This window comes from Bos taurus, chromosome 5 (assembly GCF_002263795.3).
Source record: "Bos taurus isolate L1 Dominette 01449 registration number 42190680 breed Hereford chromosome 5, ARS-UCD2.0, whole genome shotgun sequence".
Taxonomy (NCBI): Eukaryota; Metazoa; Chordata; class Mammalia; order Artiodactyla; family Bovidae; genus Bos; species Bos taurus.
The window spans coordinates 28,927,723-28,950,077 of NC_037332.1; the positions used below are offsets into that span (position 1 = coordinate 28,927,723).

A 22,355-nucleotide genomic window follows, 5' to 3' on the forward strand; every position below is an offset into this window, starting at 1 on the left:
GCTTTCCTTTTCATGACAGGTCAAAGAAGAAATTTGATTATGTTTTGAAGGGTGTGGTTTGCTTCTTGAAATTCCCTGTGGTGTCTTTAACAATGTGTTGCCCAGAGCAGGGTAAGTGGCCTTGTCTAACCAAGGGGAGGCGCATTTGTCTCCATATATAGAGGCAAGAGACAGGAGCCGCCCTGGGAAAAGTCAGACCGAGCCTGCACAATGAAGAACCAGCTTAAGGAGGAGGCAGTCCCACACTGTGAGCTAAGTAAGTAGCCAGCAAGTAAGTATATAAGCAGCCCAGGGAATCTGCCCACCTGAGAGCAGAACTGGAATATGAAAAGGAGGGGCCAGCCATTTTATTTTCTTGTTGCAGCAGAGGTTCCCAAAGAAAAGGTTCTGGGGCTTCATCAAGCCTTTCTGAAACATTCCATATGCATTGCAGAGAGCTTCTCAGAACTAATTTGTGGTGAAGAACCTACCTGACAATGTAGGAGATGCTGCAGACTCAGGTTCCATCTTTGGGTTGGAAGATCCCCTGGAGGAGGAAATGGCAACCTACTCCAATATTCTTGCCTGAACAGAGGAGCCTGGTGGGCTACAGTCCATGGGGTCGCAAAGAGTCAGACACGACTGAGCAACTTCGAGTACACACACACACGTAGTATAAGCTTAGTTATTTAGCTTTGGATAAAGACAGCTTAGTACTTGCATAGTGTTGAAAGTTGGATACTGGCTTGGTTTGAGTGGAGGATATTGTCTTTATGAATCCTGTTTATATAAGGAAGACAGGGAGTGACATCTTTAAAGAGTGGAGTGTTTGAGGCCGAAAGGGAAGCCTTTTGCCTTATTATTGTTGTCTTCTTTATCATGGGAGTCTCTCTGGTTAGGGAACATTTAAATGTGCAGAATATAAGGAGTCAGAAGAACTAGACCATTGCTCTCTCAGCCATCCAATGCCATTTAGTCTTTTGATAATTTAACAAGCATGTATTGAACAATTAATGTTTATTGGCCCCTGGAGACACAGGAAGAGCCCTACGGGTATCATTGGGAATATCGTGGACATAGTAAAACAATAAACATGAATTATAAACTGTAATACCATCAGAATGGAATATAAAAGAGTTGGGCAATGATAAAAATATATTTGTTGTCTAATTCCTCTTCCCTTTTTAATTTAAGGTCAGAGTAACTTACATTTTTTAGCATAAGGATCAGTTTCCAGTAAAGACTTACACTGGAAAATTAGGGTTCTCAGTCTTGTCTTTGTTCTTATTGCTAGTAGGTCATCTTGTATGGGTTATTTTTGTTTTCTTTTGTTTCATCTGTCACTAATAATAAAGTGTCTATAAAATTCCTAGGTAATAAAAGGAGGCTGAAAGTTAACTATTGAAATTTCAGCAGGTTCCAAATGGTAGAAGGAGTAATGTATGAGTCTTGATTCCCTGGTGGCTCAGATGGTAAAGAATCCACCTGAAATGCAGGAGATGCAGATTTGATCCCTGGCTTAGGAGGGTCTCCTAGAGAAGGGCAAGGCAACCCCCTCCGGTATTCTTGCCTGGAGAATTCCATGGACAGAGGAGCCTGGCAGGCTACAGTCCATGGGGTGGCAAAGAGTTGGACATGACTGAAGTGACTTAGCATGCTTGCACACACACTAGAGAATTATATATATATATATATATATATATATATATATATATATAGTCTGTTATCACAGACAACTTTGAGGAACATATGTGCTAAAAATTGTAAGGTCAGTCTACATTGGAGGCAGCCAGTATCTGTCACTGGAATAAATAAGTTGAATGTAACCTAATGGTAATCATTCCTCACATTTGCAAGAGAAAAGCTACTTAAGTATAAGGGCAAACCATTTTTTTCTGAAGTAAGAAGTGGGTACAGACTGGTTTAATAGACTTCCTTACTTCAGGCAAAGGAGTCTTTGAAATTTTTACAGAGCTTGGAGTTGTGTTCTGAGATAGTTGTGTCAGGACAGGAGGCCAGGTTGGGCTGTCAGAGGGAAATACACTGCTGTGAACTTTGGGTTGGGAGGAAATCAGGAGAAGCTTAAAGTGAGACTTGTGAGGAACAAAGACCAAGCTATAATTTCTGAAAGTAAGATATTAGTGGCCCTGACATATAAGCAGGCAAGGAGGTTTGGAAGCTGGCAAAGCCTCAGAGGGCTGAGCAGAGAAAGTGAAGAGCCCTATTTAATGGGTATTAATTTGGCCATTCTAATTCTAAAGTCTCTGGCTGATGAGTGATTATTTTTGTCTAAAAACTCAGTACTTCTTGACAGCCTGGCCACATTTCTCCCCACTGTTATTGCCTTTGACACCGAGGCAGTTGACGTTATTTTCAACTGTACTCTTCCTCCTTGTATCTTACCCCCTCTCCTCTTCTTGCTGCCTAACATTTTCTCTTTCTCTTTTTTCTTAATCATTAGATGTTCTGCATGTCAGATATTCCTTTCAACCTTAAAACAGATTTTCAAAAGTCTAAGTCAAGTGGAAACAGCAAACTTGGTGCTGAGTTGAAATTGTGGTTCTCCGATTGACTAATTGAGATGTCTCCAATTTTGAGATTATTACCATGACATAAAAAGTCAGTGACATGATCTTTCTCAGTGGCCATTGTGTCAGAGAGAGAGAGAGAAAGAGAGAGGCTCTGAAGCGAGTTAAGCATGCTGTACAGTAGCTCTGCACAGGCTCTTAAGCATGTTGTACCGTAGCAGCACTATTTATGAACTGGGTGTGCTTGTGTGTGATGTTCAGCTTACCGAAATATTAACCACTAGGGTAGAGAGGGTTAGAGTTTCAAGGCCTTTTTCTTAAACTAACACCAGAGGTGCTTCTCCCTTTGTTCTTCTGTCAGGTGACAGACATTGAAAGTGTTAGTTGCTCAGTCGTTTCTGACTCTTTGAGACCCCGTGGACTGTTGCCCACCAGGCTCCTCTGCCTGTATTCTCCAGGCAAGAACACTGGAGTGGGTAACCAGTCCCTTATGCAGGGAATCTTCCTGATCCAGGGATCAAACCCAGGTCTCCTGCATTGCAGACAGATTCTTTATCATCTGAGCCACCAGGGAAGCTTGTCAGGAAGTAGATGTAATCTGTCTCCAATCTATCTTTTTTTATTATGTCATTTTATATCAACATCATTTTTATGAAAGAAAAATGGGATTATTTAGTATTAAAATTTTAAAAATAATTCTGAATTTCCCATCCTCAATTATAATTTAGAAATTCACATGGTTTCTCTCTCATCACCCCTAGTAGGGGCAGATTGAGTTTCAGAATCAATTAGATAAATATCCTGATGGAAAGACTCAGAAACTGATGCTTCTTTATTGACCTGGAATGGAAAAACAGAGGAAGCTATCGTTTCTCATTCTAAAACATGGCCAGTAATATTCCTTATTAAAATCCATAAGTTCAGACAGCAGTGAGCTCTGTTTGAAACACAGAATATTTTAGTTTGTTGATTCCTAATCATACAGGGGCAGGAGCTCACCTTCATGAAGAGCATCTTATACAATATAAAAGCTATACTAAAAATAATGGTTTAGTAGGATTATCAACAGAGAAGGCAATGGCACCCCACTCCAGTACTCTTGCCTGGAAAATCCCATGGACAGAGGAGCCTGGTAGGCTGCAGTCCATGGGGTCAGAAGAGTCAGACACGATTGAGCAACTTCACTTTCACTTTTCACTTTCATGCATTGGAGAAGGAAATGGCAACCCACTCCAGTGTTCTTGCCTGGAGAATCCCAGGGACGGGGGAGCCTGGTGGGCTGCCGTCTATGGGGTCGCACAGAGTCAGACAGGACTGAAGTGACTTAGCAGCAGCAGCAGCAGCAGCAGCAGGATTATCAAGTATTTTAGCCTTAAAGTAGACCTTTAGAGGAAAGAGAATTTTAGAAGGATCTGGACATCTTTACATTTTCTTCAAAACAAATGGAATTCTGTGTTTTTTTTTTTTTTTTTAAGTCACAACTCCTTTTTATGCTCTAATAAACAACTTGGGTATGATTTTAAGGCCTGTCTCAGCAGTTTCCATTTTGTCACCAGCATGTTGAACACTGAACATTGGCTGAGGAAACATCAAGAGAAAGAAGAGGTGGCTTTGCCATTCAGCTTTAAATATTCCTGTTTGCATTTGTCTAATCAGCTGATTCCATGCACACTTTTCTGTTTGCCCCTATGAAACTTCTTTTCCTTCTTAATGCTGTCTCCAGCTTTATCTATGTAAAGGAGTGAAAGAAGGGGAGAAGAATTAGAAGACCGTTCAAAAAACATTCCTCTCCAAAACTAAGATTAATTTTAGGGAGACCTTTGCAACACTGAACACAGCTCTAAAATCAATGAAATGGTTTTGGGTGACTTTGCTCTTTATAAGAGAGTTTAATAAGATAAATATTAGTTTAAATTCAATTTTTTTAAACCATGGGGGGGAAAAGTTGAAATTGTATGTATTTTAATACTCAGTATTTCACACTTTATTGTTGGCAATTTTTAAACCAGGTTTAGGCTATCCAAATTATTCTTCAGAGTTCTTGTAAATGCTAAGAAAACACTTGGAATATTGTCAATTAAATATTCAGAGTTTATGATAGCTGGTAAGTGTTGGCGGAGAAGGCAATGGCAACCCACTCCAGTACTCTTGTCTGGAAAATCCCGTGGACGGAGGAGCCTGGTAGGCTGCAGTCCATGGGTCGCTAAGAGTCGGACACAACTAAGCGACTTCACTTTCACTTTTCACTTTCATGCATTGGAGAAGGAAATGGCAACCCACTCCAGTGTTCTTGCCTGGAGAATCCTAGGGACGGGGGAGCCTGGTGGGCTGCCATCTATGGGGTCGCACAGAGTCGGACACGACTGAAGTGACTTAGCAGCAGCAGCAGTAAGTGTTGGGGGATATAACTTTTTATGTTGATATAATTTAAAACTTGCAGAAAAGTTGCAAGAGTAGTATCAGGGAATGAATGCTTTCAGGGTAACATGGTATGATCATAGTAAGCTGCAGATGCCTTGGGGGAGCAAGAAAGAGGGCCATTTAACCCAGGTTAGGGAGTGAGGAAACACTTTGCTGGGGAAGATTTTTTAATTTCTTTGGATTCAGGAGAAACTTCCAAATCACAATTTCAGAGCATGGCTATTTGCACACTAAGTCAAAGTATTAGTAAGTTAAGCTTAAGGCTACATATGCCTGCCCACCGACAGCTTCAGATCTCTGGTTATCCACTGCAGACGCTTATCAGAGAGAACTGATTCATCCCTGAAGTGTTCATTGAGAAACAGAAGATTCCTGAGGTGTTTGTTGGGAAACTGAGTAAATCTGCATGTTCTTTATGTTTTTTAAAAATAAACAATATATTTACTTGGCAAAATTTTTTTAAATTGCAAAACCGTATGCAGTGTATATTCATGAGAGGTCCTTTTGCCTGACCTCATTTGTGCTCCTCCACTCCTTCCTCTTGGAGACGGCATTACCAGTTTTTGGCATGTCCTTTGGATTTTGTTTGTACGTATATTGTATATTCTGTGTCTCTCTTTTGCTACATAAATGATAGCATACTGTTCTGAGTGTCTTTAACTTCACCGTGTATCTTGGAGACTGTTTCCTGTCAATCCGCTTAGATCTGCCTTGTTTACGGTGTTCCATCCTATGAGTGTTCTAGGTTGTCTTAGTCTTTTGACACTACAGACAGTGCTGTGGGGAATATTCTTGCACATATTGATGCTTCTTGTACAAGTATTTCTTTAGTATTCTTTAGTTTCTTTAGTATGCTTTCTTAGAAATGGAATTGCTGGGTCAAAGGATATGTAGACTTTTGACATTTAGACAGAAAATGTAATTAGCATTCTTATCTTGTAAAACAGTCTTAAAACTTTTTTGATAAGGAATGGGATAAAATAGTTATAATACATTGACCCGTGAGTGCCTTTTCTTCCCCCTGCTGTCGATGGCTGTTTGATAGGAGGAAATTACTGGCTTTAAGAAAAGGTGACACTTAGTGGTTGGGGGAGAGCTAGAAAGTCAAGGCACATTGTTAATCATAACTGTCCTAGTACTGCAGGGTTGAATCTTGTTGCTTGTATCTCCACTTGATCTATTTCTTAATGAAATTTAATGACTGAAGTGACCTGGTGGTATGGTCCTAGAGAGCAGAGTGGTCTTATATTAACTCAACTGCTTCTGTATGGGTGTTGGATTTTCGTGGAGACCTTAACACTGGGCAGCACCCAGAGCCTACTGACTCTCCATTCCTTGCTCTAGTTATGTTCTCTAGACACTGCAAGCAATGAAAATTATAGTTGTTGACTCAATGTTTTGATGAGAAAGTTGGAATCTAGGGAATTCCCTGATGGTCCAGTGGTTGGAACTCGGTTTTGCTTCCAGGCCCAGGTTCCATCCTCGGTCTGGAAACTAAGATCCTACAAGCTGCACAGCGCAGCAAAAAAAGAAAAAAGAAAGAAGTTGAAATCTAGAATCCATTTTCTTTCTTGGAGAGAGATTTCAGAAAGAAGATCAGACTCTTGTGTTTAAAAGTTCTGTAAATAATTATGGGAATAATCACTTAGAATACTAATTGCAATTATTCTATTTTGTGGTCAGACATTTCTTTTTAAAATTATTAAACTATCACCCTTTCACACATGATTCTTGGGGAAAAACTGTCTCAATTGTTTGCTTTTTAAATATAACCTTTAAAGGCCTGTTTTGAATAGGAATCTTCTTCAAATGTATTGAATACTTCTGTGCCTTCTGAAACCAGATATCAATCATCAAGACAAAACTAATCTAATTGAATTGGTCCTTCTTGAGTAGAGCAGCAATTAGAAACTTGAGTTATTCTTACTAATATAATATTAATAACACTAATCTTAAAAAAATCATTCAAGACATTTTGGCACTTCTTCCTATTTTATTTTATTTATTTAATTAGTTTATTTTTTGGCGATGCTGCGTGGCTTCAAGATCTCAGTTCCCCAGCCAGGGATTGAACCTGGGCCACAGCAGTGAAAGGCTGGACTCCTAACCACTATGCCACCAGGTGACTCCCATAATAATATTCTTCTTTGGGAGGTGGGTTGGAGAGGGCCTGTGCTGTGTGACTTGTGGGATCGTAATTGCTTGACCAGTGATCAAACTCACACCCTTGGTAGTGAAAGCGTGGAGTCCTAACCTCTGGACCACCAGGGAATTCCTAATAATCTTCACAATAATGTTTCAGAGTGATTGAAGTATATGAAAGTTATCTCATATAAATAGCCTACGATTTTCCATGTAAGAGCCATAGTCCCAGATCGGATTTGTGGTTTCTAGTTTTTTGTGTGTTATCCTGGCTTCTTAGAATTAATGTAAAATTAAAGTAAAAATGCTCTGAGTGGGGTCTAGAAGCTGTGCTGTGATTGGAATTCAAGTGGTATGCTGAGTGGTCAGATGTGTAAGTCCCATTTAGGTGAGGTGCTGGCTGAGAGAGGGGTGGGATTTAGTCAGCAACATTGAGGTCTGCTTGTGAAACCATCTGGTAGCTCAAACTCTGATAGGAAGGACTTGGGTACTGTTAATTATAACAAAGTTATTGATATTGGTGACTATAGAGATGAAAGATTATGTTTTCTAATTTGGCAAGAGGTGGTATGTTTTACACTCCAGAATACAGATGAAATCTAACACCCCTTTCAGGTCTTAATTCTGTAATTTTGCAAAATAGGTACAAAATATGTCAATTTGTTGTTGTTGTTTTAGTCACTAAGTCATGTCCGACTCTTTTGAGACCCCATGGACTGTAGCCCACCAGGCTCCTCTGTCCATGGCATTTCTCAGTCAAGAATACTGGAGTGGGTTGCCATCTCCCTCTCCAGGGGATCTTCCCAACCAGAGCTCAAACCCAAGTCTCTTGCACTGGCAAAAGGATTCTTTTCGCCTAAGCCACCAGGGAAGTCCCAGAATATGTCACTAGAATATCTAAAAAGAAAAGTAGAGCACTGTTTCACAGGAGCAATAATGGTACAAGGTGGAAAAAAACTAGTAAAGAATAGAGAAGGGGAGGCTTCCTCAGTTTTTTAGTAGGATAGTTATTGGGGTTCAAGGGGAGTGGTTAACAATTAGTATTATTTACCTTTCCCCTTCGAAGTTTGAACTTAACTGAGAAGTAGATTCCTTAATCAGTAGATCAAAATTAAAAAAAAATTTAGCCTTATTGATGGAGTTGACTGGATAATATGCCATAGATCTGTGGCCCAATGGACTTACTGATATCCCCGCTCTAACCCCCAGTTAAACTTAACCGGGTGATCCTCGCACTCTCCTTCCCAGGCTGCTTATTGCTGATGGAGAGAAGCGCAGGTGGTCTGTGGACTCTGCCTTGTCCTCCGGGTGCCTCTGGGGGGCGGGGGGCGGGGCTGGTTATTCATCTTCCTCTCAGCGTTGAAGTGTTGGGAATGAGACCTGAAACCTTAGAGCTGAAGTCTCTGTTCAGGGAAAGGTGAGGCTGTGAAACAGTGGCTGTCTTCTACCAGTGTGCTCCTGAGATGCTTCCCCCTCTCCCTGACCCCCGCCAAAATCTTGAAATATGAGCTTAAGCTGTTAGTTAGATCAAAGAGAGTTAAAAGATCTCTGTCCTTAGAAACCCATCAAAATGGTGGGAAGTCAGTCTTTTAAATATTTGGGTTAATCTGGAGACAAAGACAGAGACTGGGAAACTGCCTCGAAGCCATTCTGTGGATGCTTTTGTCGTCTTGTTCAGTCGCTAATCCGTGTCTGACTCTTTGCGACCCCGTGGACTGCAGCTCGCCAGGTGTCGCGGTCCCTCACTGTCTCCCGTGGATGCTTATTACCAACTACTTGCCCACTTCCCTCAAATAGCTTTTACTTCAGTTTTCTTTTGAAGTCTTGCCAGTAAAAATATGATTAAGACTTTTATATTTTTTCTATTAAACATCTCCTAATCATAGTCTGAAAACTGTGATTATTTCCAAGGTTATCTAATTCAGTAGAACAATTATTCTTTTCACATAGTAAGGGCTCAGTCATACAGAGTCACAGAATGCTGGTCATGAAACTTGTTTTAATTTGTTCTTGCTAATTCCTCTCCCTCTCTTCTCTCCTTTCCAGAATCCTATTCTGTGAACTCAGGCACTCAGGTATCCACCACGGTGTTGGGTCCTGAACAGAAGATGCCAGATGGTAATTTACAACTTGGTGTTATTGACTCATTTTTGTTTGGAATTACGCTTAAGCCAGTAACAGAACTTTACCATATTGTCCTTCTTGTCCTCTGTTTCATCAAATATTATCGCCATCTCCTGTCCCCCAGCCAACTATATCATGGAGACCTGCTCCATTCACACAAGGGACACTGATGATTAGTCAGCGATGAGCCCTCCTGTCACAAGGGTGACACTCCCCCTTCCTCAAGCTCTTCACTGCAGGTCTTAGGATCAGTTCAGTCCAGATCAGTTGCTCAGTCATGTCCAACTCTTTGTGACCCCATGAATTGCAGTACACCAAGCCTCCCTGTCCATCACCAACTCCCGGAGTTCACTCAGACTCATGTCCATCGAGTCAGTGATGCCATCCAGCCATCTCATCCTCTGTCGTCCCCTTCTCCTCCTGCCCTCAATCCCTCCCAGCATCAGAGTCTTTTCCAATGAGTCGACTCTTCACATGAGGTGGCCAAAGTACTGGAGTTTCAGCTTTAGCATCATTCCTTCCAAAGAAATCCCCCAGCTGATCTCCTTCAGAATGGACTGGTTGGATCTCCTTGCAGTCCAAGGGACTCTCAAGAGTCTTCTCCAACACCACAGTTCAAAAGCATCAGTTCTTCAGTGCTCAGCTTTCTTCACAGTCCGATTCTCACATCCATACATGACCACAGGAAAAACCATAGCCTTGACTAGATGGACCTTTGTTGGCAAAGTAATGTCTCTGCTTTTGAATATGCTATCTAGGTTGGTCATAACTTTCCTTCCAAGGAGTAAGCGTCTTTTAATTTCATGGCTGCAGTCACCATCTGTAGTGATTTTGGAGCCCCCCAAAATAAAGTCCAACACTGTTTCCACTGTTTCCCCATCTAATTCCCATGAAATGATGGCACCAGATGCCATGATCTTCGTTTTCTGAATGTTGAGCTTTAAGCCAACTTTTTCACTCTCCACTTTCACTTTCATCAAGAGGCTTTTTAGTTCCTCTTCACTTTCTGCCATAAAGGTGGTGTCATCTGCATATCTGCAGTTATTGATATTTCTCCCAGCAATCTTGATTCGAGCTTGTGCTTCTTCCAGACCAGAGTTTTAGTCAGGTGGCAAAAGGTTCCTGTTTGGTGGTTTCCCTGAAACTTCAGTTTTTAGCCTGAAATGTGGCAGAATTTTGCAAGTTACTCATTTTGGGGGCAGCCTGATGGAGATATCATGTCCAAGGATGATCCTTTGAGTAAATCCTACTAAAAGAATGGGTGGGGGGTAGAGATTGGAGTGTCCCATTAGCCTGACAATTTCCTTCTAAAAGTTAAGATTTTGACTTCCCTGGTGGCTCAGATGGTAAAGCATCTGTCTACAATGTGGGAGACCTGGGTTCGATCCCTGGGTCAGGAAGATTCCCTGAAGAAGGAAATGGCAACCTACTCCAGTACCCTTGCCTAGAAAATCCCATGGACAGAGAAGCCTGGTGTCCATGGGGTCACAAAGAGTCAGACACGACTGAAAGACTTCACTTTCACTTTCACTTTATCAGTGCGGCTAGTCTAGGGATGTTCTATATTAAGCCCTAGACATCAGTGATTTTAGAAGAAAATTATTCTAAAAATTGGCAAGTGGCAGTAGAAGCGTGAGGGCTTCCCCAGTGGCTCATCTGGTAAAGAATCTGCCTGCAATGCAGGAGACCTGGGTTTGATCCCTGGGTAGGGAAGATCCCCTGGAGAAGGGAACAGCTACCCACTCCAGTATTCTGGCCTGAAAAATTCCATGGACTCTATCGTCCATGGGGTCACAAAGAGTCAGACATGACTGAGTGTCTTTCACAGTGCAGTACAAAAGAAGCGTGAAAGTAGGGGGAGACCATTTGTGAGCTTAGTGTTGAAAACTCACGTAGAGCTTAGTGACCGGGGAAGAGGGTAGAGAGGGAGCTTTATCACCATAAGCAATTTTGTATTTCTCAAATTTTCAGCCATGTGAATGTGTTGCCTATTCAAAAATTAATTTATTAGAAATATAAATAAAAATAAAGTAACAGAGACATTACTTTGCCGACAAAGGTCTGTCTAGTCAAGGCTATGGTTTTTCCAGTGGTCATGTATGGATGTGAGAGTTGGACTATAAAGAAAGCTGAGCACTGAAGAATTGATGCTTTGGAACTGTGGTGTTGGAGAAGACTCTTGAGAGTCCCTTGAACTGCAAGGAGATCCAGCCAGTCCATCATAAAGGAGATCAGTCCTGGGTGTTCATTGGAGGGACCGATGTTGAAGCTGAATCTCCAATACTTTGGCCACCTGATGCAGAGAGCTGACTCATTGGAAAAGACCCTGATGCTGGGAAAGATTGAGGGCAGGAGGAGAAGGGGACGACAGAGGATGAGATGGTTGGGTGGAATCACCGATATGATGGACATGGGTTTGGGTGGACTCTGGGAGATGGTGATGGACAGGGAGGCCTGGCGTGCTGCGGTTCATGGGGTTGCAAAGAGTTGGACACGACTGAGCGATTGAACTGATCTGAACCAAAAATTGATATAGAGTCAGGTTAATCTTGTGCATTTAGGTATTAAAAAGGTTTAATTTCAGTATTTCTATGATGATTACTAATACCAGTGTATTCTGTTAATTTTAACTCATTTCTTCTCAAATCTGTTAATTCAGAGAGTGCTTCTGGAGACCATGGGGTCTCTGTCAGTCTTGGTGCCATCAACCCTGCCCGCAGTAACTCCTCAATTCCACAGTCCCCCGAGGTATACACAGAGGAGCCCTTTACCACCTACTTTGATGAGAAGATCGCCGTTCCTGAGGAGAAGGTTAGTGACAGGTCCTTAGAGAAAAATATTATTATCTAGGGAAAACCTATGTACAATGTCTGCTGGATAACTCAGGATCAGCAACCTCAGAGTCAGTTCTGGCAAGCAGTCTCTGAAGACTGAATTTTTGTAGAGAGTACACAGAAACTTTTAAGGAAACCGAGGCCCTTGAAAAATTGCCAAGTTGTACTAGTGAGCATTCTTTGACCCAGAAAGGGAAATTTTCATGTTCCCTTTTGTACGGTACCTTTTGTCCCATTTGGGTAGTGTTTGAGCACAGAGGTACTGCTATTATTGCTGGGGTTTTAGACTGAAAGGCTGTTGGAAGGGCAGGTAAGACAAGAGCTCTTATTTGTACAGAGAGCTAACATGTTATTGATAAGGAATGGATGAGATGGAGGAGAAACTTGGACCCACCCATGTCCCACTTCTGAACTCTTTGTTCTTATGAAACTGATATTGTTGCCTTTTATGTGATAAAATAATAGATAAATTAGATCAGCAGTTTGGAGGTGATAATCTTTTTTTTTCTCCGAGACACTTTTTTTTATTATTATTTTTTAAAACTTTTTCTTCTATATTGGAGTATAGTCAATTTACAATACTGTGTAGTTTCAGGTGGACAGCAAAGGGAGTCAGCCATACACAGGCATGTATCTATTCTCCCCCTGGAGGTGACAATCATTTTGCTCTGTTTTCCTCTCTCGTACAGCACTCCTGTTTTAGCTTTCGCAAACTCTGGGCTTTCACGGGACCAGGATTTCTTATGAGCATTGTGGATCCAGGAAACATTGAATGTGATTTGCAGTCTGGAGCACTGGCTGGATTTAAGGTGAACATAAACTCTTCCCTCATCCCTTCTTTTGGTTTACCTGGTGGCTCAGGTAGTAAAGAATCTGTCTGCAATGAGGAAGACACGGGTTTGATCCCTGGGTCAGGAAGATCTCCTGGAGAAAGGAATGGCAACCCACTCCATTATCCTTGCCTAGGAAATCCCAGGACAGAGGAGCCTGGCAGGCTACAGTCCATGGGGTCTCAAAGAGTCGGACAAGACTTAGTGACTAACACTTTGACTTCTTTCCTTTTTAAACACACACAGCACATCACAGCCTTTTCCTCTGCTCTGCCTATTGGATATAAACCTTGGTGGCTACATGCTGATTCTTCATTGGCTCTGACACTTTGATGAAAAGTACTTTTCGATTTGTATTTAAATTCTAGTTTATCACGTAGTTGGTTTTTAGTTTTATTTTATTTACCCAGGTAGTTTCCTTGAACAAAAGTGAAACAGCAGATGGGAAAAACTAGAACTCAGAAAGGTGCAAGGTGACCTAGCAAGTTCTGTGTAGAATGTGATACAAAACTCAGGTCATTGGATTGCTGAATGCGGCTCTTTCCTGAGTGTACTGTTTCCCATTCCCATTGCCAAACAACCAAACCAGAACTTCCAGTTGGCTCAAGAGTGTAATGGTGGGGCTTTGTTCTTCTCCAGTTGCTCTGGGTTGTTCTATTTTCCACCATCATGGGCCTCCTGCTGCAGAGCCTTGCAGCTCGACTGGGAGTGGTCACTGGGCTGCATCTGGCTGAAGTGTGTCACCGCCAGTATCCCAGGGTAAGCAGTGTTTGTCTCATATCATAGGTAGCTGTGTGTCTGGCAATCTGTGCTAGCCCCCTGTATACTAAAATAGTGGAGGATGTGGGGATCGTGGCCCTGAGGGCTGGGAATCCCAAGGGAAATTCTGTAGCTCCTCTTGCTGCTAAACCATGTTTCCCTGATGCTGGGAAAGATTGAAGGCAGGAGGAGAAGGGGACGACAGAGGATGAGATGGTTGGATGGCATCATCGACTCGATGGACATGAGTTTGAGCAAACTCCGGGAAATGGTGAAGGACAGGGAAGCCTGGCGTGCTGCAGTCCATGGGGCCGCAAAGAGTCGGACACCACTGAGCGACTGAACAACAGCAACAATGTCTGGAAGACAGGTTTAAACTGACTTGATCTTTGGATAAGTACTAATCTGCCTCCAGTTTGTCTTAAATGTTCAATCTTCTTTCTTGGCTGCGAGAGTATCTTTACCTGCTTTTTATCTTATATGCCTCTTAAAAAAAAAAAAAAACTTGGTAATTTATAGTTTGTTTTATCTTCTCTTTCTTCATGTATCTTAGTAGTTGTTTTTTTGTGACATATATTTTAGGTAGTAGATACATGGAGGTTGTTTTTTTCCTGGCCTCAGTCCTGGTCTACTAAATTTCTTTCTGTTCGATTATTTGACCAGATTAGATCCCAGATTTTATTATAGGACACCCAATCCCATCACTTTGACCCGAGTCCCTTTGCCTATCTGTGTTTTTCACTTACTTGTGTATTATTACACTAAGGATGACTCCAGCCTCTTCACGTTTGTTTTGTCTCTTCAACTGTGGTCAGGATAGATATTTTCTTCAGCAGTATTTTTATTCTCTCATGAACAATACTTTGACCATCCTAGCATTCTCATTTTCCGCTAAAACTTTCAGGATTGTTTTTAGATCAAAAATTAAGTGGAAATAATGAATGGAAATTCCATTCTTCTGTCAAGTAAAACAGAAGGAGAAGAAATTGGCATCAGCTGCTGCCCTGACCCTGACTCACAGGCTCTGCCACAAAGAGCAGCCTGGCCCTCTCCAGCAGGGTGCCAAGTGCAGCTGAGTTCTGGTCCTTCATCTCTAGACCTCAGGTTTAACGAAGGACTGTTATTGGATCAGTGCCAAAATGTGAATTCCAAACTACGGGGGAAGTTCTTAGAAATGATTAATTAGAACCATATCTTTCTGCTGTTTGATGTTTAGGTTCCACGAATCCTTCTGTGGCTGATGGTGGAGTTGGCTATCATTGGCGTAGATATGCAAGAAGTTATTGGCTCAGCTATTGCCATCAATCTCCTGTCTGTAGGAAGGTGAGGGGTTTTTCTCTAGAAAGTAACCAATATTTTGTGGGATTTCAAAGCAAGTATAAAAACAAAAGTCCTTCCCAGGTGGCTCAGTGGTAAAGAATCTGCCTGCCAAGCAGGTGATGCACGTTTGATCACTGGGTCAGGACAATCCACTGGAGAAGGAAATGGCAACCCACTCCAGTATTCTTGCCTGGGAAATCCTATGGACAGAGGAGCCTGGTGGGCTATAGTCCATGGGGTCACCAAGGAGTTGGACATGACTTAGCAACGAAACAACAACAAAAAAACAAAAACCCAAGTCATTTTCAATTTTCAAAATTCAACTCAAGTATTATTTTTTCTGTGTAATCACTCTGGAACCACCTTCTTCCTGGCTCGTTATCTCCCATGTTCTCGTGTTTGGTCATGCATATCTGTGTTATACAGTGTGCGGCAATGTATATTATAATTAATTTGTATGTAGTTTATCCCACTTGTCAAGTGAACTCCTTGAGAGGTAAGACCCATACTTTACAGCTTTGTGTCCTGAATGTCTGTAATAGTAGATAAAGTTTGAATGAATGTATTACTTTGCTTAGTGCTGTGATCCTAAAACACCCAAGGCCTGGCCTCCTTACCACTATTCCCTTTTCCCCAGGTCCTTGCTCCTTCAAGTGTCATATATCTAGAGTGTTGTTGTGAAGAGAGTCTTTTTCTTAATGTTTCTTTTCTTTTCTTTAATCTCCCTTTTTAATCTCTGACCCAGGATTCCTCTATGGGGTGGAGTTCTCATCACCATTGCAGATACCCTTATATTTCTCTTTTTGGACAAATATGGTAAGGACAGTGGGAACAGAGGGGTCACTGAAAGTTCCATCATGTGGCTTACAGGGAAATCTGCCTTCTATGAACTCACTGCTACATTTTCCTCTTCAGGTTTGCGGAAGCTAGAAGCGTTTTTTGGTTTTCTCATCACTATTATGGCCCTCACGTTTGGCTATGAGGCAAGTATTACAGGCTGATCATTAGCTGTTGTTTGTCTTTTTTTCATTAGCTTTTTAAATAAAATTTTTGTCCTTTTATTATAAAAGACAGTGTGTGTTAACAAAACCCAAATTCAGCACTAGGCCAATTTTAAAGGAATAAGGATGTAGGAAAGACTAGTGTCCAGGAAGTTTTGCAGGGACTAGAATTTCTAGGACTTTCCAGACTAGACTCCCTGGTCCCAAATTGGCCATCTCAACAACAGAACAGCCTTGGTAAAGATTAGGAGAGGAGTTGCAGGGTTATTCTTGGTTTGTTACCTTGACGGGTTCTGTTTTTGCACATCCTGGTTGACAGTAATTCCAGCTTGGACTTTCTCTGTATTGCAACAGTTAATGAAACAGTGCCTGTTTCCTGTTTTGTGCCCCAGCCCCAATACTGCATTGGGTTAAGTCTAATCTTATCATTCATTATATGCAGTGAAGTGAAACCCAGCACCTTTCTGTGTCCAATTATTATAAACTGATTTCTGTTTATTGGACTAGCTAAGCTTTTGAATATATGTCTACTCTATAAGTAGATGATACAGCTTGGCCTAAGGCTTCCAAGAGAAATGCTGAACCAGGAAAAAGAGTGTATGAGAAGTGTTTCTGAGTGAGTCTCAGCAGATGCTGCTGCCTAGTCACTTCAGTCGTGTCTGACTCTGTGCGACCCCATAGATGGAAGCCCACCAGGCCCCACCGTCCCTGGGATTCTTCAGGCAAGAACACTGGAGTGGGTTGCCATATCCTTCTCCAATGCATGAAAGTGAAAAGTGAAAGGGAAGTCGCTCAGTCATGTCTGACTCTTAGCGACGCCATGGGCTGCAGCCTACCAAGCTCCTCCGTCCATGGGATTTTTCAGGCAAGAGTACTGGAGTGGGGTGCCATTGCCTTCTCCGTCAGCAGATGCTAGTGGCAAGCATAAGTGATTTTTATATACATATGTGAGCACAGATGTTGGATCATCGAAAAAACAAGAGAGTTCCAGAAAAACACCTACTTCTGCTTTATTGACTATGCCAAGGCTTTTGATTTTGGATCATAGCAAACTGTGGAAAATTCTTAAAGAAATGGGGATGCCAGACCACCTAACCTTCCTCCTGAGAAATCTGTATGCAGGTCAAGAAGCAACAGTTAGAACTGGACATGGAACAACAGACTGGTTCCAAATTGGGAAAGGAATATGTCAAGGCTATATATCGTCACCCTGCTTATCTAACTTACATGCAGATTACATCATGCGAAATGCCAGGCTGGATGAGGCATAAGCTGGAATCAAGATTGCTGAGAGAAATTTCAATAACCTCAGATACGCAGATGACACCACCCTTATGGCAGAAAGCAAAAAGGAATTAAAGAGCCTCTTGATAAAAGTGAAAGAGCAGAGTGAAAAAGTTGGCTTAAAACTCAACATTCAAAAACTAAGATCATGGCATCTGGTCCCATCACTTCTTGGCAAATAGATGGGGAAACAATGGAAACAGTGAGAGACTATTTTTTTGGGCTCCAAAATCACTGCAGATGGTGACTGCAGCCATGAAATTAAAAGACACTTGCTCCTTGGAAGAAAAGCTATGACCAACCTAGGCAGCACATTAAAAAGCAGAGACATTAGTTTGCTGACAAAGGTCCATCTCGTCAAAGCTATGGTTTTCCCAGAAGTCATGTATGGATGTGAGAGTTGGACTATAAAGAAAGCTGAGCACTGAAGAATTGATGCTTTTGAACTGTGGTGTTGGAGAAGACTCTTGAGAGTCCCTTGGCCTGCAAGGCAATCAAACAGTCAATCCTAAAGGAAATCAGTCTTGAATATTCACTGGAAGGACTGATGATGAATTGAAACTCCAATACTTTGGCTACCTGGTGTGAAGAACTGACTCGTTGGAAAAGACCCTGATGCTAGGAAAGATTGAAAGCAGGAAGAGAAGGGGACACTGAGGATGAGATGGTTGAATGGCATCATCAACTGAATGGACATGAGTTTGAGCAAGCTCCCGGAGTTGGTGATGGACAGGGAAGCCTGGTGTCTGCAGTCCGTGGGTTCACAAAGAGTCAGACATGACTGAGCCACTGAACTGAACTGAGCACAGAAGCATGGTTAGTGTGGGTAATCAAGAATTGACTGTATTCTAAGGTGTGTCTCACAGGAGTTATTGTGGCAGTAATATCAATAAGGCCGTTAGCAGCCATGTTATTTCTTTAGAATATTAATTATATTCTTTACACATCTATTTAGTATATATAAAATACAGTATGAAATGTTTGGATACCCCAGTCATAAATTCTCTAACCTTGTGCTGCTTGGTTTTTTTTGGATGGTTCTATGTCCCTTATTTCCTAAATAGTGTTGATGAAGGGGTTTAAGGAGTAAAGGATGCAATGTTATCTAGTACCGTGTTACTTCCCTAGTGTCAAGTTCCAGAAAAGGCTAATAGCTGTTCTCTTTGTATGTAGTATGTTACAGTGAAACCCAGCCAGACCCAGGTCCTCCAAGGCATGTTCCTGCCATCCTGTTCAGGCTGTCGTACGCCACAGATCATTCAGGCTGTGGCCATTGTGGGCGCCGTTATCACACCACACAACATATACCTGCATTCTGCCTTAGTCAAGGTGAGCAAGACCTGTCTTATCCCAGTGACTTATGTAGTTCATGGCATCTTTTCCTTTCGTTACAAGGGACACATACTTAGTTTACAATTGTTGGAGCCCTGAAGGAGCACGGTGCTTTTCCACAGTTGGACACCACACTCTTGTATCACCAAGGTGACCAGAGATGACTGACCCCATAGAGAAGGGACTAAAGTCCTTAAAAGATCTGAAGGGGCACCGTGTCTCTTGTCTTTAAATCTCAGAAACCTCAATGGCCTCATGGAGGTCAGGAGGAAGGAGCCCAACCTAGCTTTTACCAGTCAGTCCAACACAACTGTTTGCTGGAAGATTTCAGAGACCTTTGTAATTAAGGATAACTCCCCCTTAGATCTAAATCAGGTTGTTTTTGTAGGTCAGCGGTTCTTCAAGCCACAGTAACTGAGGGCTCATCAGTCACTCAGTCACTTTCCCCTGTTTGGGTGTGTGTGATGTCATCAAAGGGTCATGATTGAACTCAGTGAACCAGGATGTATGTGGGGTCTCTCACATTTCATGTGGTCAATTGTTTGACCTCTAGGACTTCCAGCTGACTCCAACTCATGAAATATTACAAGGAAACTTGTTTCAGCTAGTCAAAAAATGACTGTTGCTATTACCTCTCTAGTCCAGACAGGTAGACCGAGCCAATAAGCAGGAAGTTCGAGAAGCCAATAAGTACTTCTTCATCGATTCCTGCATTGCTCTCTTTGTTTCCTTTATCATCAACATCTTTGTCATCTCAGTGTTTGCCGAAGCATTTTTTGAGAAAACCAACAAGCAGGTGGTAAGTAAGCCAGGGACCTGGGTAGTAGTGAATGTGAGGGTAAGGAGGAGGCTAACTGGGGCAGGAAAACGTGACAGTGACTTAGAGCTCAGGGGAAATGGATCTCAGTGCTGCCCCTAAGTCACTGCGCTAGTCAGGCTTATAGTCTAGGGCAGTGGCCAAGTCCACACCCATCATTCTCAGCTTTGGACTGGGAAGTCAGATAAAGACTGCCTCATGCTGTGGTCAGTGGCTTCATGTCTATTTGCTCTTTCTCATCCCCTTTTGCTTCCAACTCCTGACTGCTTTCCAGCCCTGCCATTTGGTGATGACAGGTTGGGAGGAGTCAACACACAGGAAATAGAATCTGTGGCTAGACAGACTGTTTTATCACACTGAATTCTCTGTCCTCTTGACTCCTGATTGCCAACCTAGTTTTGATCACTCCTTTGTTTCCCATCGTAGGACCTCTGATTCCTGGCTCTGCTTTGAATAAGGACTCTATTCTGGGTGTCCTTTCATATTTGAAGCCTTCTAAGGACCCTCACTTCATGTCACCTTTAAATTGATCTAACATTCATGTATTACCATGCATACTGTAACTCAGGAAAAGTTTTTGATGACCTGGGAGTGTAGAAAAATTATCAAGGAAGACCTCAAGGCCATTGCTGCCAGTCTCTGCTGTCATCAATCCATGCCCAGTGTCTCACCTTCAGCATCCATCTCTTAGATGACCTGTGTGTGATCTATAGGAGAGGGCTTCTTATCTGAGTCCTGGACTCAAAATTAAAAATTGTTCCTAAACTGCTTTGGTTCCAGGTTGCGGTCTGTAAAAACAGCAGCAGCGCCCATGCTCACCTTTTCCCTGATGATAACTCAACACTGACTGTGGACATCTACAAAGGGGTAAACCTGTTCAGATTTCTGATCTCTGCTCCTGGATCAATATTCTTAGCATAATATCTGGTCTTTGCCGTGGGTTCACTTCAGAGCTCAGCATATCTTCTCTGAAGTGTTGTTTTTTTTCAGAGGTCCAGATACCAGATAAGACTTTTGGATTATGTAGAAGGAAATAGAAGATCTGCTGAAAAGATGAGTTAATTGAATCAGCAATTCCCAAACTTGTGCTGCTATAGGCATTAATTGGGGTGACTAGAGAAAGTGTTCTTAGTAAAGTGATTTATTTTTTATACTTGTTCCCCACCTAGCCCCAGTGGCTGGACACTTTATTTATTTAGGCCGTGCTGTGTAGCATGTGGGACCTAGTTCTCTGACCAGCAGTCAAACCCATACCCCCTGCACTGGGAGTACAGGGTCTTAAACCAATGAAACACCAGGGAAGTCCCTGTAGAGTCATCTTTATTGTGGCCTCTCTGTCCCTTTATGCTGGTTACATTATGAATTTCCAAGAGTAGAATATGTAGCATCTCCAAAATTCATTTGTGCTTTCTCTTCATTCCTATTACCATCTTCCAGAATACTGTGTTAAGGAATATAATGTGGGAAATGTATTGTAGGTTTTTTTAATAGTTAACATATAAGTTGAGGATAAAGGCTTTAGGAGCCTAGAGAAGAGAAGGGACTAGGCTGAAGAGGAATGGGGGCCCATCCAGCAGAATTTAGGTTGAAAGCCTCTAGAATGGGGTCAGGACCCGAGTCTAGCTTCTGGGACAGTGCCAGCACAGCGCTTGGTAGAGGTGGGTGTGTAGCCAGGAATGGGGAGAGGTGACGCAGAGGAGCACTATGGGGTGTTGTCTCAGGTGATCTCTCTCCCTTGTCTCTCCAGGGTGTTGTGCTGGGGTGTTACTTCGGGCCTGCTGCTCTCTACATCTGGGCAGTGGGGATCCTGGCTGCAGGGCATAGCTCGACCATGACAGGAACCTATTCTGGCCAGTTTGTCATGGAGGTACGTGCTGCTGTGACTGGGATAGACGAGAGGAAGAGGACGTTGCTCTTTTGTTCTTTCTTAATCCCATGCCTCTAAGGTCTTCCCAAACCTCCCAGCCCTTTTGCTATTTCCTTTCAGACATTCATCCTGTTTCTGTGTTTTCTTCCAGGGATTCCTGAACCTAAAGTGGTCACGCTTCGCCCGAGTGAGTCTGACCCGCTCTATTGCCATCATCCCCGCTCTGCTTATTGCTGTCTTCCAAGATGTGGAGCATCTAACAGGGATGAATGACTTCCTGAATGTTCTTCAGAGCTTACAAGTGAGAAGGGAGCTGGGGAAACTCACATCTCACTAAATCAGGAAGGATTCTGTACCTTTATTCTGTATTGCTTTTAGATAACAAGCCTAGTGTGGTTGTGGGGAAAATTCAGAGGAAGAAAGAGGCACAGTCTTGGTCTACGGTGAATGCATATGAAATCTCTGGCATCTAGAAGGCTTTTAGAAATGGCTTTATTTTTAAGCCTGTTGAATGGGAATTATAAGCTATAATTATACATAGAATACAATCATTGTTTGTTAATCCTAGCAAACTTTAAATAATGTATAGGACACTGTTGGGCTTTATGGAGATTAAGAAGACAAGGCAGATACAAATTTTTTAAAGACACTGTGATCATAATTGATGCTGGGTTCATGCTACAGATTTCCACATAACCCTCCAGCATGTTGTGATGACAGGAATAATTTCTCACAGAATAGATGAGGCAGGGTCTGTGGTTCCCTTTTGCTAACAGTGCTGCTCTCTGGGGTGTTACAAGGACCCCCTGTAGCCCTATCTTATTTTTTTATTTTGCAGCTTCCCTTTGCTCTTATACCCATCCTCACATTTACGAGTTTGCGGCCTGTGATGAGCGAATTTGCCAATGGATTGTGAGTGTACTTCTTTTTGTTCCCCAAGGTGTGGGGGGGAAGGATAACTTCATCAAACAGGCCAGTCAGGAAATAAGTCATAGGGGACCATGTGCTTTAAGGGGTGATTGCTAGAGCTGCCTCCTCAATCTCTAAGAAAAGAGAGACTTCTGGGGACTTCCCTGATGGTCCAGTGGTTGAGACTCTGCCTTCCTGTGCAGGGGGT

At 42.3% G+C, this 22,355-nt stretch overlaps 1 protein-coding gene across 1 annotated transcript; it reads left to right on the forward strand.

Annotated features, from left to right (window-relative positions):
• Positions 1-210: 210 nt before the first annotated feature.
• LOC112441543 (natural resistance-associated macrophage protein 2-like) lies at positions 211-22,154 on the forward strand. The gene is made up of 13 exons (XM_059887245.1): positions 211-256; positions 9,117-9,188; positions 11,854-12,009; positions 12,494-12,837; positions 14,834-14,940; positions 15,683-15,753; positions 15,853-15,920; positions 18,396-18,551; positions 19,195-19,353; positions 20,152-20,238; positions 21,119-21,238; positions 21,390-21,539; positions 22,077-22,154. The coding sequence occupies exons 1-13, from the start codon at positions 211-213 to the stop codon at positions 22,152-22,154; spliced, it is 1,614 nt and encodes a 537-aa protein (XP_059743228.1).
• The last annotated feature ends 201 nt before the right edge of the window (positions 22,155-22,355 follow it).